Below are 15,826 nucleotides of genomic sequence, written 5' to 3' on the forward strand. Positions count from 1 at the left end.
GTACATGAATGACATTTCAGAGGTACCGAATCCACCTGAGCTGCAAAAAACTGCTGTTGAGGAGAGCTCAAGATGGAGAATGTTCTTATTAAAACATTACACTGTGTATATAAAATATACTACTCATTCATCCTGTAATTTATTAAAATTCAATCACTCAGTTAAGTCTTTTTAAATAAATCATTAAAGGACTATGTTGGTTGTACTGTATGATTCACTAAAAATTAATTAAGAGATCAATATATTTTTACCCAGCCCTAAGATCTGATATTTAAATCGAACACTTGGCAGAAACATCTGAATTTTCAGCCTCTCTCTATTCAATCAGAGGACGGCTGCACTTGCTCTCAAGGACATCAGCTGTCCAGAGGCATTGCCAAGACAGCAGTTGAGTGAACTAATTTGCAATAAAGGTTTTTTTTTTTTAGGATAATGGTCTCATTTCATTTATACAAAATTGGAACCTTCCAAAAATAATTATTTAATTACGGGATTCAGCTATGACTGTGCAAGATTCAAATCATTTAAAAGCAAACAGTCTGGCCTGACCATCTGGACAGGGTGTTGGCGTCTGTATGCTTGACTAGGCATGGTATCACAAAGCGGCGACTGGTCTCAGGGGCCCTGTGAAGGGTTAACATCCACAAAAATAGAAAAGAATCATCCAGCATCGAAAAGAAACTCTGCAGTGCCTGTGGCTACACCAGCATTCTGACAGACAACAAACCTCTCACGCGGCACAATGGCCACCCGCCACTCTCCAATGGTCTTTGATGTTGCTCACACACTGTAAAAAAAGAGGCAGTCCATTCATTCTCATGCTGAGGTAATTGAGAGTTCAGAGACAAACCATCAGGCCCTCACTACTCAATACACTGGCATCAACGCACACATACATCCTTGGCCAAGACCACTCTCTTTGATGAAAGAGTAGGGAGTCATAACATGTCCAAAACTGAAGCTGTGAAAGTCCTTCTAATCTTTCTTCGAGTATTATTATTTTCTCCTCTGGTATCACAGCTCTCTCCATTTCCTGCAATCTACAACCAAGGAACAAAACTAAAAGAAATCAGTGCGACAACATAACAGCAGTGATCAAGATTTAGCCTGCTAACAACCAATTATCCTGGATCTCTGATAGACTGAAAGCAGAAAGAAATGAACAGAACAAACTATAATTTTGCCTTTCCAGTCATAAAGTGATCAACTTCCTGTCAACACACTGCCCATGGATTCTGATAATAGCACAGGAGATACCTTTTTTAGTTTGTGCCAATATTTATTATCCGCCTGTGATAATCTATTAAAACCTTAATAGATAATTATTGTAATTAGGGATACACAATGTTTTCATATCACATTGGTTATATGCCAGTATTAGATTTTATGATTATATATTTCTTTTATCAATATGTCCATACTGGATATATCTAAAATGTAAAAACACAAAAAAATTATAACACTGTGAAATATAATCAAATCTCTAAATAAATACCCATTTTTAATACTGATCATTATATGATGTAATCATTTGTTATTTTATAACTCCTAAATCATCTGTATAATTTAAACCGAATTTATTAATTTAGAAAATATAGTGTAGAATATTGGGCATTTATTGGAATTATTATAAACAAATAACTTGAACATTATCATCTTATTGGTATCTGTGAATCTATATTAATAATCCAAAACTCAACTGATTAAGTTAATTTCATTAAAAACAAACATCACCACTTTTCTGTGAGCTTGTGAATCGTTGCTGTCAACCAACAGGGCTCAAGGCTGCAGTTGAAAGAGTTAGAGAGGAGCACTGTGGGACACAGGTGCTTATACGGTGCTTTGTGCCATCTTTTGCTAACACAGCATAACAGTTGGTGGTTATTATTGCTACCTAGCAGCAGCAAACCTACGGGTGAGAAATGAACAGCGATAGAGGAGGGTGGGACACAGTTTAGCACCCACAGCATGAGATCTCACACCACCTGGCAGGGCATCTTCAAGATTCAATAAGTCAAAGAGAAAGAGGCAGAGAAAGAGACAGAAAAGGAGTGGACTAACATTTATCATCCATATCAAATTAACTTGCCATGTAGAGAAAAGCTTGAGAAAAATCAAAGAAATTCCCCGGAATACAGCACAACAATGACCTATCCCATTAAGAACTGAGAATGCTATAATCGAATGAGAATTTATGCTACATTATAAAACTGATCAAGTATAAAATATAATATATAGTCGTATATTTGCAAATCTTCATGGGATCACTGAAACCATTTGACTTTTTTCCGATTTTAAATTAACTTTCAAATCTTAGCTTTGAAGCAAAAAGGTGTGATTTACCTTATAGTTGGTTGATTTGGTTTATTCCTTTTTTTAAAATCCCTGAATGAAGAAAAGACTTCCAGAAACTAAAGCCATTGAAAAAACGGAAGAACACTAATGCACTACATGTGGTTTGAGAGTGTGGAACTTTATGAAATCCTTTATGGGAGTGTGTGTTCACTGTTGATCTCTTACGCTGTAATAAACTAAGAAAAGTTCATGGTTAGAAGCCCTTGCTGACACACTTCAGCATAATGTCAGATTAATGAATTCTCTACATTAAGAGGCACTATGACTCCTGCAAAAAGAAGCCCAGGCTTCGGTCTTCGTCCTGTAATAAACATGCAAAGGCGTAATAGATATACACGTAATGCATTGGTTCCAATTTACATAACACAAGTCCTTGATAGGAAATATGTAAGCAGATTAGATCCACTTGTGGTCAACTTTTATGGCTTTTAGTAGCCTGAAACCCAGAGTGGCATTGCAGGTTTTATACAGCAGAGTTTCTGATTTGTCCGACTGCAAGAGAGAAAGAGAGAGTGAGGAGCAGATAGTGGCTTTTAATGGGGACCAGAGGAATTAATGTACACCCACTGACATTTACACAAGTTGATTATTTTTCAAGCACAACTCCTTGGGTTGCTTTACAGAGTTTCTCCAAAGAAAGTATTGAAAGTCAACTACTTAATAGTCAGATTCAGTGCTCTGTATTTGTTATTTTCTCTTCAAATCTGGCCTTGGCTTTGGTTGGATTAACAGAATTAGATGATGCACCGTATGATCAGACACTTTTCATGACCTTGAGGTTGCTCCGCCAATCACAGCTTGAATCATGGTGCACTTTTTGATGATTTAGCAGCAAGTTTGGATAAGGCTAAAGTAGATTTCACCTTGAATGTTGCCCCTGACCTCTGAGAATTTAATATGGAGCATCCTCTTCTCTGAAATCCCTATGAGATAGGGTCATTGCCAGGCTATACACTTCCAGAGTCCTTTTTAAAGGATTAACATGGATTGCAGTGTTCCTGTTTACACCTTTGTTGAGCTTTAGGGCAGAAAGGTCACCAAAAGCAAAACTTAGCATGCACATACACCTATAGGCTACAGAATCTCAGCTCAGGCTTATGGAGAAGGACAAAAGCGCTATATGCACTTTCAAGGTTTACTTATTCATGCTCATGAACTCCAAAAAATGTACTGTCTATCAGAGGAATTCCTTTAGGTTTGCAGCAAACTAAAGGGCAAGAGAAACCGAGCAGGGCAGAAAGAGAAAGAAAAATAATGAGAGTGTTCTGCATGCTGCTCACGGCTGGAGCTGAATGTGGAAGTACTTCCTGGAAGAGAGCTGCTCTTCCTGAATCACTCCTCTTTACTGCCATGGCACGCCGGAGACAGAACAAACTGCATGCCACAGACAAGCAAGCACATTAAAAACTCCCTCACTTTCTTTTTTTTCTGTCACTCTTTACACTACAACTGAGTGTGTTTTGGACTCTGCGGCAAGACAATGTGCAGAGAATGTTCAAACAGAAACCCGGCAGATGCAATCGTGTAGTTCTGCCACAGTGTTACGCTCTCAAAGGGAAGACAAAAGAGCAGCAATTATTTCCACAATGTAGATTTTATTGTGCAGGGCGCTTTCGGTCTCTGCGTGTAATGTGTTCTGCGTGTAATGTGTTCAGCAGTTCATCACTTTCCTTCCTGCAGAATTAAATGCTGCTGCCTGTCATCACCTCCTGTCAGAGAAGAGAATCGCCAGAAAAACAAAGAGCTGATTCTGGAAAAACAGTCTCGGCAGATTTATGAAATATTGCTCCCGTTTTGCTTTTGTGCTGGAAACACAGCAGAACTTATTACATGTGTGCAGCTCAGGTGCTGACTAAAATTTGATGTTGTACTTATTGTTGACCTAATAGCTAGCTGTACAACACAAATGTAGTTGTGGGGGTCGGGGGTTTAGGTTTTTATCGTACTGTAGAGAAAAAGAAAAAGAGCATGTGAACAAGAGAACACAAGCTCAAAGACACTGCAAATCTGACAGACAGATTAGCAAATTAACAATAATATAAAAAATATTAATAAAAATATATAAATAAATTTGAAATATTATTTAAATTAACTGCAAAAATTATTATAAATAATATAATTCAATTATAAATACAAAGCCATTCGTAAAAAGAAAGACTTCTATACTTTCCTTACTTAAATCTTAAAAATAAATAAATAATTAAACTAAGTTGTTAAACTTAAGCTAAACAGATGACAGGAATGTAAATTGTTATGAGACCGAACAAGAGAATGAATGCCACAGTTGATTATTATGGCTGTCTCAGTTCACAGATGACGCCTGACAGCCACCTGTTTTGGCAGGTACCTCAATAATGAGGTAAGAGCTAATGAGGCATTTTAAGTGAGAGATTGGCAAGGGGAAGGTCCAAAGTGAAGCAGGTACTTCCCTTCAATTATTCATAGCAGGAGAATTATCATCAAGAGTGAGGCGTTTTGAATGAATAATTGATTGTGTTGGCAGCTTTATGTTAAAACATGCAGCCTTGTTTCTGATGGACAGGAGTCACTGGGGAATGGCATGTGACGGGGATACAGAGGCACATGTCACTTGCTTTGAGGAGGAGGACAGCTCCTTGCATTCAAGAACATTAGCTTTAATGAGCCAAGCAGGGCAAAAAGGCTTTCCACAACAAATATAGCCTATAAATTTTATTGTCTCAGTATCGTTTAATTCACAACAGGATGCCTTCAGAGATGGAGGAGAAACTTACAAAACAAGATTGATTTCAAAAAAGCAATTTGCTACTGAAAGTACTTTATGGCCTAGGGTTAATCCCAAACTAAGCTGAAGCAGTTTGTCTGAAGAGACAAAATCTTCTCACTGTTTAAATCTTCTAAATGATCCTTTCTGTATGGATGCAAAGGAATCATTTTTTAAGCTAGGAACCAAAAAGCACCTCCTTACAATTCTCTAACCATTTACCATCAGGAGATACAGTAGATGTTTTGTTTGATCAATCTGACCTCACCACTGACAAAAATAAAAGCAGACCAGTCTGATATAAAACCTCAGCCAACTCTTGAATGCATCAGTACTGGCTCAGCTTAGCTCCACGCTGTTAAAACCACCGCAATAACCTTTACAGAGAATCTATTCTTTAATGTCACCATTGTTCCTTAGCAACTTTCTCAAAGCAGTGTTTTACAGGTATTTGAGCAGTCCTCTGCTGAAGTAAAGAGCGCCTGGCAACCAGCTATTTTGAGACAACGTTTAAAGAGGAGAGGTGTGAGGCTTAAGTATACTTGAGCAGAGAAATGTATGCACGTGGTGAGTGCAAACACAATATGTGACTGAACTGTAATTGTGAATTCAAAAGAATAGCACTCCTGCTGCAGCAGTTTTAGCACAATACTGAGAAACTAAAGAGGAAGCCTGCAAGGGAGGGGCAGTTGACAAATAACTCCAAATAACTTTTGTGCATAAAAAAGGGAAAGTGTAACTTTCTATTTTTAGCCTTATATGCTACTATGGGTCTTGTTATATTAACATAACAAAAAATATTATATATAAATAATAAAATATATACAATTATATATATTAAATTTTTAAATCAATACAAGATTTTGTATATGTAATTATTTCTGATCTGACAAGTTATGTAAATATTAACAGGAAATCAGATTTTTCAATTTCAGGCCAAACAAATTACTTTGCTATAAAAACAACTGAATCTGTGCATGTGTGCATACAATTCTCACTTTTTGTTCTTATTTAATCTTATGAAAATATCATTTGACTCCCAGTGGTCTACAAAAGGCCTCAGTGGTGTCAGTCAAGAAGCTATTTTACTGATCATGCCCCCAGATGAACTGACTGTTAATTTAGAGCATGCCCAAATGAGTCCACTGAGATGTTGCTCTTACTCTGAATAAAGACGAAGAATAATTATGACAACAATAAACAAAAGAGACCAGGTCAATAAGATTTTATAGAACAGCCATGTCAAATACTGGCCTGCAGATGTCAATTGAGTGCGATATACCCCGTGATAATCAAAATCATCTTCTACCATTCTGATTCACACATTGCTAATCACAAACCTATATACAGTCTGTGAACAGGTGGAGTGTCATCTTGCTAACTGTCACAAAGACGTGAACCAAAGTGATTGTGATGTTCATTTAAATGATAACAACTGCATATCCAGATCCAATTAGAGAGGGAAAAAACAGGAGCAGTTCAGATTGAATGCCACGTTAAACCAAGATCGAACCCCAGAGAGCTGTGTGTTTATGAGTAATGATGAAAATGGAACAGTAAGGAGAATCTGGGTCCATCTGTGATTGTCGTGAGGATGTGTCCCGCAGGCTGATGGGATAGAGGAGGGCATGAAACATCAGAGCACTGACTCTGGCGAATTTAGTGAAAGATGTGGGGGTGAGCCATCTGTTTAAAAGACCTAAAAGCAGCGAGATGGAGAAAGGAATGAGAGCCAATTACCTGAAGCATCAGGAGGGACAGGTGCCTCGTAGATGCTCCACCAAGCAAAGAGTAATGAAGTGCTGATGAATGGAGAGCATGCAGAGACTAAATATTCACACTAAACGGACAGATTTGTGCTCTCTTCTCAAACAAAGCAGGAAACAAGCAATTTATGTCACTGTTAGGGTTAGGTGGGCTCAAACATGAGAGTGACAACACTTAAAACAGACACCATCCCTAAAATGGCCAAAGACACATCAACCATCAGACCAACTGCAAGGACACAAAGGACTAAGACTGTCCATTCCAATTAAAGGCACCCTGAGCTTGACAGGCGAGAGAGAGATATATTACTGCCCGAGGTTAAAGTTCAACGATGTATGTGCTATTGAAAGATTAAAAATGCTTTCTGTATCCTTCAGCTCTAAAGCTTCAGAAGCATCCATCTCTCTTCATTTAAAAGGAGGTGGACGATTTGCATGTATGGCGTACTGATATCGAACTGCCTACTTCAATATATTATAATGCGCTGCTTGCCCTTAATGGAGAATCGATGAAGGGACAAGCCCGTCACCTTCAAGTCAACGCAAACGCAATTTACACATTGACATGTGGAGGGTGTGTGTGACTGATTCTGACTGCTTGAGGGTTTTAATATTGTTTTCCGTGTGCTCATTGACTCTCACTCACCGTCCTCCACATTATCCTTTAAATCTCACCGTCTGGCAAAGGCTTAATCTCACGGTCTACGCTCCTCCCTTTGTGACTTTAAAATGTTCTCATCATCTTGCCGCTCCTTTCTTTCCTGACCGAGGCATTGGAAATGTCCAGACATGCTTGCTGAGCTGTAGTTAACCGTAACTATTGGATTGGAAACGTTTCAATGGTCGAACAAGTGCTTTGCACCTGTAAATACTTCATGAAGTCCAATCAATTCAAGCAACCAGAACAATCAATACCAAGGAAGTTGTTTTCTCTTTAATTCTACTAATCTTTACAGCACTTTTCCCCCACTAATAACTATTAAAACTATACAGATAATGATGAAGAACCCTTATCCAATATAAACGTTAGACATCAAGCTGAATTAGCACTAAGAAACAGAATTAACAATGAGCTTCTATCATGGAGGTCAGTGCATTGACTAAACTGTCATAAGCCCCTTTCACACTGCACGTCGGACCTGGCAAATTGCCGGAGCATTGCCGGTTCGGCTTCTGTGTGATAGCAAACACGTCCCGGGAATGATTCCTGGACTGATCCCATGTCGGGGACCTAATAACATTGATGGGCTCAGTCCCGGGACAAGCGCTGTGTGAACAAAAGCCAGATCTAATGCAGTGTCAAAGTGATGACGCACGTTATCGCGTGACTCTTTTATGAGGTGTTTTGAGGCCCTGATGTCACATGTCATTACCTTTACGGGTTGTGTGTGAAAGCATGCACATATTCCGGGTAATCACTGGCAGTGTGAAAGTGCAAAATCTAGTGACCCGGGAACAATTGATGGGACACATTACCCGTGTATTTGCCGAATCGCAGTGTGAAAGGGGCTTTAGTTACATAAGGATCAGGGTTCAGTTGTACTTAAAGACATCAGGTTTTCTCCAATACTTGGACAATTGTCAGAGCAAAGTCAGCATAATGGTGCTTACACACTAGAGAAAACTGACATTCAACAGATAGAAATGTGCCTTTTAATGGTGTGGAAAAAGCTGGGACAATCTGACCGAGCAGAAATTTAAAAAAAAAAATTCTCATCTGTAAGGGGAGCATATTCAGGATCCCAGACACCAAAGTTTGAAAACCCTGGGCTAAATGGTACTGTGAATAGTTACGAGATCTTATCCACACAACTCGCCCCTAAATCACACTAAGAGCGGATCATCAGTCACCTAAAACAAGTACTGTTGGAATCCTTTGGAAACATACATAAACACACACAAAAACCATATGTATACTGACACAGATGTGCACTGGCACACACAGGTATGCTTGTGACCCCGAGGTGTGTGATCAAATGTGCATGTGAATATTCAAACGTGCAGTGAAGAAGACAAGAAAAAAATCCACACAGGGCCGATTAAACATAGCGCCACACTTTTATATTATACCCAGCATTAAAGGATTGTGTTTGAGCAAAGCTTATGCACAATAGCCTCAATTATGGGTTAATCTCCCATAAAAGTGCACAGAACATTAATGTCATTCAGCTGCAGAGACTTAAACATGATGGTGCAAAATGATTAATAGTGTTAAGATAAACCCAGTGCTCAGCAAAACCGCTGTTTCTCACCTTCCCAAAGTCCCTCACGTCAAAGAGATCGAAGGGGTCAAACAGCTCGCTGTTCCTCAGGCCAAACTTATCATGGCACACTTTCAGGAATGTTCGGATGTTCTTCAGACACAGAAACTGGAAAAGAAGGAGACAAATAAAGAATGTCAGAAAATTTTGATTTTAACCTGAATGTTTAGAAAAAACACAAATGGAAAATCGTTTTTTGGAAAATAACTGCAAACCTATGGAAATATTTCCATATTCTACAGTGTTAAATCACTGTCACTTCACAGGCATGGAGAACTCTGACACCATCTCATTTCTGCAGCGTGTGGAGCATATTTAATTTCCTGGAGTCTATTGACAGTCAGCTCATTTCCTTCTTTCTGTATCAGTGATTAAGCAGTTATCACACACTATGATTTGGATCCCCAAGCCCAGGCGAGTGTCTGACGGATCGCCTCTGGCATGATATCCCAGGCACGGTTCACTTACCAACCTACAAACCTACCACTCCTTCTGTCATTAGGGTCTCTAAAGCACACCTTCTTACCTGATCATTCTTTCACTGCAGTCATTACTGTTTGTAACACTGATGCCAGTATGACACAACGCTGGCTCCTGCTCCTTATTTGTTTCAGAGAACTCATGCATAAACGTTTCTTGTAATGAGAATTTGTCTAATATAATTGACTTGAGCTGAGTGAAACCAATACAACCACACAAACAGGGACAAAACAATAACAACGTTGTCATTGTTTATTTCCACCCACCAAATGTCAATGAATCATGTCTCATGTTAAATTCATATATTATAATTGAATATAATTCAATTATGTGCATGGGTTCGCATTTCTATGGAGACAGAGGTGGAAACAAACTCCACAAATACTGGTAACTGTGTTCGCAACAGTACACTTAAGGCGAATAGTGCATTCCATACTAGTAATGATTCAGGAGCGAAGGGGGCAGTAAACTAGAGATATTACAAGCATGCCACCATTATTCAGCAGGAATCACAACCCCTATTGTGAACACACCACTAACAGCTCTGTTTCTCATGCAAAGCAGGACAGAGGAGGCCTATTTGTCACATTAAAGCCAGTACAATGGAGATAACCACCCTTAGAACACCAGCCGGATTAAATTCTCACAGCCATGATGCCACTTGTAAAACTAGCCCTTAATGAGGGCTGTAAGACAACCCCAAGCGTGTCAGGATCAGCATTATGCTGGAAACACAAGAGGGTAACTATGCATTGTACGTGATGCACAAGAGAAAACCAGTTCATTTTATCAGAACAGATAAAGATAGCTAAGGATGACTGAGAATGTGACGTCAAGATAAGGGGACAAAGAATCACAAGAAAAAAAAATACCACAATAACTACATAAAATCTAATTTAGCATTATATAAAATATACATTTGCACTTTAGTTCACTAAAATTACATATTTGTTGCTTAAAACCAGATGTCACTTTAGTTTAAGTAAAATTAACCAAAATGCATTAATATATAATATATACAAATGCCAAAACACTGGAAACCCACGTCTTACAAAAAAAAATTACCACTGGGTAAAAGTGCCTAGCAAGCACCACTAAAATAGCATACCCCCCAAAAATTTGGGAAGTTTATTGTTCTCATTTTGTACTCCCAGGTGATATGGAAAACGTCCCCCTATAAGACACAATATTACACATTTAGGTGTGCAGTAATTTGCTTTTGGAGCAGACAGTGGTCTCTTAAAAGGGATGCTTCAGTAATTTATTTCTCTCCACTATTTTTTCTTTCTCTGAGACCATAAGTTCAGTCTGTTCTGAACCCACTAACCATTAAAAACACACTCTGGCTTTTAAAGTATGAATTTTCCACCCTGTTTGACTGCATCCAGCTCAAAAGAAAAGGCTACTGTTTCTTTGTGCCAAGGTATCACTTTTGGCTGTGCTTTGGCTCAACCCCAGGCTATGTTTATGTGGCTGTTGCTCTCTTTGCATTAAGATTATAGTGAGCACTAGTACATGGAAAGATCAGAGTACCAACCGTTTCATCCAGCACAAGAATTCAAATTCTGCTTTTTTTTCCTCAATAAAAAACAGGAAAGACAGCTCCTGGATAAACAGCTAGAGGAAGAAACCAGGTTACAAAGAGCTGTCATTCTCTAACACTCATCTCTCAGGAATGGGTACACACTCAGGGAATAAGGAATTGCCCTCACCGCCTCGGGTGCACCAATTGCACAGGATGTGTCTTCCTTTCTGCAAGAGCATCCACTATTAAACTAAATCAACAAAAATTAAGCCTTTCATGAAGAGAAGAGAAGGATGCGCAGAAAATAAATCAGATAAAAGCAAGACAAGTTTAAATGCAACAATGAAGTCCTAGGGGTAGATTGTTGTGTCTGAGAAGCAGAAAAAGAAAGTGAGACCAGGGCAAGGGAATATCACTCCCCATAGGGGCATGAGGAGCACAGATCAATCCAGCCAATGATTCGCTTCAAAAACATGAGTGAAAAAGTCAAATAGCCAAACAATGTGTCAAGCAGTCAAGTGCTTTAAGCCTTAAAGCAGTGACTCAAAAAGACAGTCAGTCAGGAAGAAGACAGGCACAGAAGCAGACAGCGAGTCAGCGGGTGAAGCACTGGAGTCTAGACTGTGGCAAGACATAGTCAGACAGCCGTTAGAGAATCTTCTGTATCTATGGTATGAATCGGCACAAGTCTTCAGAGAGCCGTGGAGAAAAAAAACATAAAAGATAGGAGCAAACAGTCAAAACATCAAACCACATAAATAGCCGGATGGTTTTCAATAGATGACATTGAGCACCGGCTTAGATGTTAAGGGAGTGGAATCAAGGTGCAAGGGTAGCAAAAATGTTTTTAAAAGGAAACTGGCAAAGGGTCAATCCCGAGCTGAGTGGGGATATGAGGGGGCGCTGGCCTCATTGACAGGCATAGCAGTGGCATTTTGTCAAGCACTCTGATCCTTTGTCTCGCTCACAGAAAGGAAACTCCCACTGGAGCATGGTGCCCAAGACAGGTCAAGACAGAGCAAGAAAGAGCGAGGGAATGAAAAGCAAAGAGACTAAACACACCGGCAAACACACCTCTGAAGAGCTGATTAGGCTGTGGCTGATAAGCTTAAATCTCCTGCAGGATTTCCAGGGTCACACAGATGTTAAAACCTCTCCAGAGAAAAACCTGACTTTGACTAATTGGAGAGACAGACCCTAAATTAATAATGTATGCTGATATGCAAATGATAATAATCTTATAGGATTATCCAAAAGGCCCAATTTATCACAGAAACCGCTCTAAATCGAGATCAAATCAAATACAGTGTACCTCACAGGAATCCCATCTGCTGTATAAACAAAAAGCAAACAAGATTGCAGAAAACTGCTGAGTTGTCTTCAAAACACAAGACTACTACTTTCAAAAATGTTCTGCATGGATTACTCTTATACGAATATACATTTAAATTTGTGATAAAGGTGAAAATCTATTTTAAAACAAATACGCCTTTTTAATCGGTCCACTGAAAATAGCCAGGAACCAGAACAATTCACAAAACTCCTACTGAGGGGCATGTCCCTCACCATGGCAGGCTTTCTGAAAAGATCCTTTTCCAGCTGAACCAGAGGAATCCTCCACAGAGGAACAAGAGATAACGCTTCTCACAGGAAAATGGCAAGCCCTTTACATTCAGAAGCATTCCCAAAATAAATGGCCCGACCTGGCAAAATAAAGGGAACTGTGTATCAACATGTCGACTGTCAGAGCTCTGGTACATCACTGTGTGAAGACAATGGGAGCTCTTTAGTGCCCCAGAGCACTATCTGGACTCATCCGTCCAGATTCCCTTCAACTGAGTCAAGAGAATGAATGTATGCCCGACAGTCTGATCTGGTGGAAGACAGGGACACAAAAACAAAGGAAGTCAAAATCTTTTCTTATTACAATCTGACCTGATTTCCCATTTCTGTTAAACCTTGACCCGAAATTTCAGAATCATAAATCCATTTTATTTTAAAGTCTCTCAAGCATTTATAAAAAATAAAAAAAATGCATGTTTAAGCACCAGAGAGAGCGTTTTACTAGTTTTACTGCCTGAGAAGTCTGTTTAAATCAGTTCAATTCTCACAATGTAGAAATACAACAATTACACTCAGGATGACTAGGATGAATCCGTCTCGCCAGAGGATCTCAACTCTTTTTTTTTTTTTTTTTTTTCAGCACTTTTGTTCTTTTGAAGCATGAGCATCTTTCAGAACTTTAATTTGATCCCTGAATTGGAGAAGGGAGGAATATTAGGAAGTAGACAGTGCTGCATAAACCCTGAATGACTTCAGGGCTGTCCACTTTAGAACAACTTTAGATTAATTACAGATCAGCAACATAACATGCTCTATTATGGGTACCCAGCAAATCACAGAGAGGTATAGCTGTAGACACTGGGCAAAGGCCAACTGAGTAATCGGAGGATTAAGTAGCCGGCAAACACATCAGACACAAGGCAGATGAATGTGGAGAGAAGGGCTGCGGAGAATCACAGACTACAGCCGATCAATGGTGAGGTTATTTATGATGCTAGGGCGGGGAGCTGGGAGCCACATCCATTTTCCGCAGTCCATTTCTCTCTTTGGGCAGTGGTTCCTCATATCTGTGATTTAGACCCTGCTGTAGGTTCTCATTCTTCTTCCAGAAGAAATCTTGAACACATGCTAAGAAGCTAGGCTCTATTTCTTGTGTTTTCTACTTTGGGGATGGATGCTTCTGTTTATACAAATGCAAAGTGACATTAGCAGTGGACACGCTTATTTGAGATAATCATACAAAGTAGCACGGCCAAATGTTTTTAACGGAGCAAGTGTTCTGTAAACATCATCTTGTACCTCCCTTGCTGTGCAGCCCGCTGCCTATTACACGCCTTAAAAATGCATAACCGAAGGGCACGCATAAAGAGAATGCATCACTCCACCGCATCTGTGCCATCAGCGACAGAAGCCTCTGTAGAAACAGCCAATCCAATTACAGCTGCAAAATCACTCTACATCCATGAAATGGTTTGATTGGGCGTGTCAAGGATGATGTAAGCTAAAAATATAGATTATCTGTATTGACAGTAACAAACAACAATCGGTCCTTATTCTAGATTTACAAATATAATGCTATGGTCTAAAATCTAGCAAGTTGCGCTAACAATTTCTTTGAAGCCTGTATTTATAATACATTATAAGGGTATGCTTAAGGCATTATAATGAATGCATAATGGATTATAAAAATCGTATAATATGTTCTATCATCTCATGAATAGTTATAATAAGAGTTAATGCATAATGTTTAGGGCTGTGGAAATGTCCCCACAATAACAGACCAGTGCAACCAGTAAATCATTCATTCATGAATGTTTCACAATTTTCGAATGTCTTATAAAGAGTTTATGCCATCAACCTCATATACTTTTAAGAATCCAGTTTTTAGTCAATCTTGATGAATGCTCAATGCTGAACAAATGGTGTAAACACGACAGCTTTCTTCTTCAATCAGATAGCTTGGTGTTGTTTCTTGGCAGACCATCCTGTGGAATTCAATCAGTCAGAGTACGACTTAAAATCTACTGAAGTGTTTCCAGTTAAGAGTGCCATATGCATCAGACATTCAGCCAGCGGTCATTGGGCATGAAGTTTGAGGCTGAGACTAACTCATAAGGTAGTACTTGGACCTTAAACGCCACACACAATTGCAACATTTTTATTGCATTTCTAACAAGAAATGTACTGCAAGTATAACTGCAACTAGATTTTTGTAACACGAATAAAAGCAGTAGTTCAGCAGAGCAATATGAGGAGTGCTTGACACCGCTCATGTCTGGTTCTGAGAGCAGCTGCTGGCTCTCAGCACTTAGCTGCCATTATCTCAGAGCTAGCTAATATCATTAACATAGAAAATGGCCTCTTAATCACTCAGTTGATTCCATGGCTTCTGTGCATGTCATCATTTAAATAATAATCTTCACACCCAGGCTAAGCCATCACTCTAACACCAGAGACAACATCAATACAACCTGACAAACTGCCTGTTTATAGATCAGACAAAAGCAAAACGAGAGCCATAGATGTGAACATTTACCCAGACAAACAAAGTGAAGAACATACTGATTAATTTTGGACAGAGTCATTTTTTTATTGTAATCTTACAGAAATTGTTCACCCAAAAATTAAAACTATGTTGTTCCAAAGCAACTTTTTATCTTTATTCTAATGTGATCCATAAAGATGCATTGTAGCAAATTTTACCTATATTTTTGTTGTTGTTAACCTTCAGTCGCAGGGCTGAGCAATAAAACTATAACAGAAATTATCACAATATCATTTTCCTTGATAAAATGATAACATGAGTTTGATTGATGCTCGATATAGCATTTACATGCCAAAAGTGGAACAAAACCACTCTACTCATTTGAACTGTGCCGCTCGGACCATTTATTCAGCTCAAAGTTCAAACGGCAGTGCAGTGTGAGCTCAGTAGAGCAGATGCGTTTACTCGCTGATAAGACTCAGTCACGTGATCACTAAACAACGCTGTGATATCCAGTGTGAAGCACATGAATTCAGCGAAGAACACAAATTACTTGGTGATTTAAACTAGCCAGAAGAAACAGTACAATACAGTTAGAAGGCTTTTCAATATACAAATCGCCATTTGTAGATTATACCATGGTATTTT

The 15,826-nt window shown here is 39.0% G+C and overlaps 2 protein-coding genes across 6 annotated transcripts in view; one reads left to right on the forward strand and one right to left on the reverse strand.

The window, feature by feature from the left end:
• Positions 1 to 15,826, forward strand: part of dnai1.2 (dynein, axonemal, intermediate chain 1, paralog 2) — a 230,406-nt gene that overhangs the window by 125,400 nt on the left and 89,180 nt on the right. The window lies entirely within an intron of this gene.
• The window catches only part of vav2 (vav 2 guanine nucleotide exchange factor), a 178,092-nt gene that overhangs the window by 106,146 nt on the left and 56,120 nt on the right, over positions 1 to 15,826 (reverse strand). For all 5 annotated transcript variants that reach the window (XM_052588370.1, XM_052588372.1, XM_052588371.1 and 2 more), the window contains one exon: positions 9,117 to 9,233. In XM_052588370.1, coding sequence (XP_052444330.1) covers positions 9,117 to 9,233 — 117 coding nt within the window. The remainder of the gene's footprint in view (positions 1 to 9,116; positions 9,234 to 15,826) is intronic.

The sequence above is a fragment of the Carassius gibelio genome, chromosome B21, assembly GCF_023724105.1.
Source record: "Carassius gibelio isolate Cgi1373 ecotype wild population from Czech Republic chromosome B21, carGib1.2-hapl.c, whole genome shotgun sequence".
NCBI lineage: Eukaryota > Metazoa > Chordata > Actinopteri > Cypriniformes > Cyprinidae > Carassius > Carassius gibelio.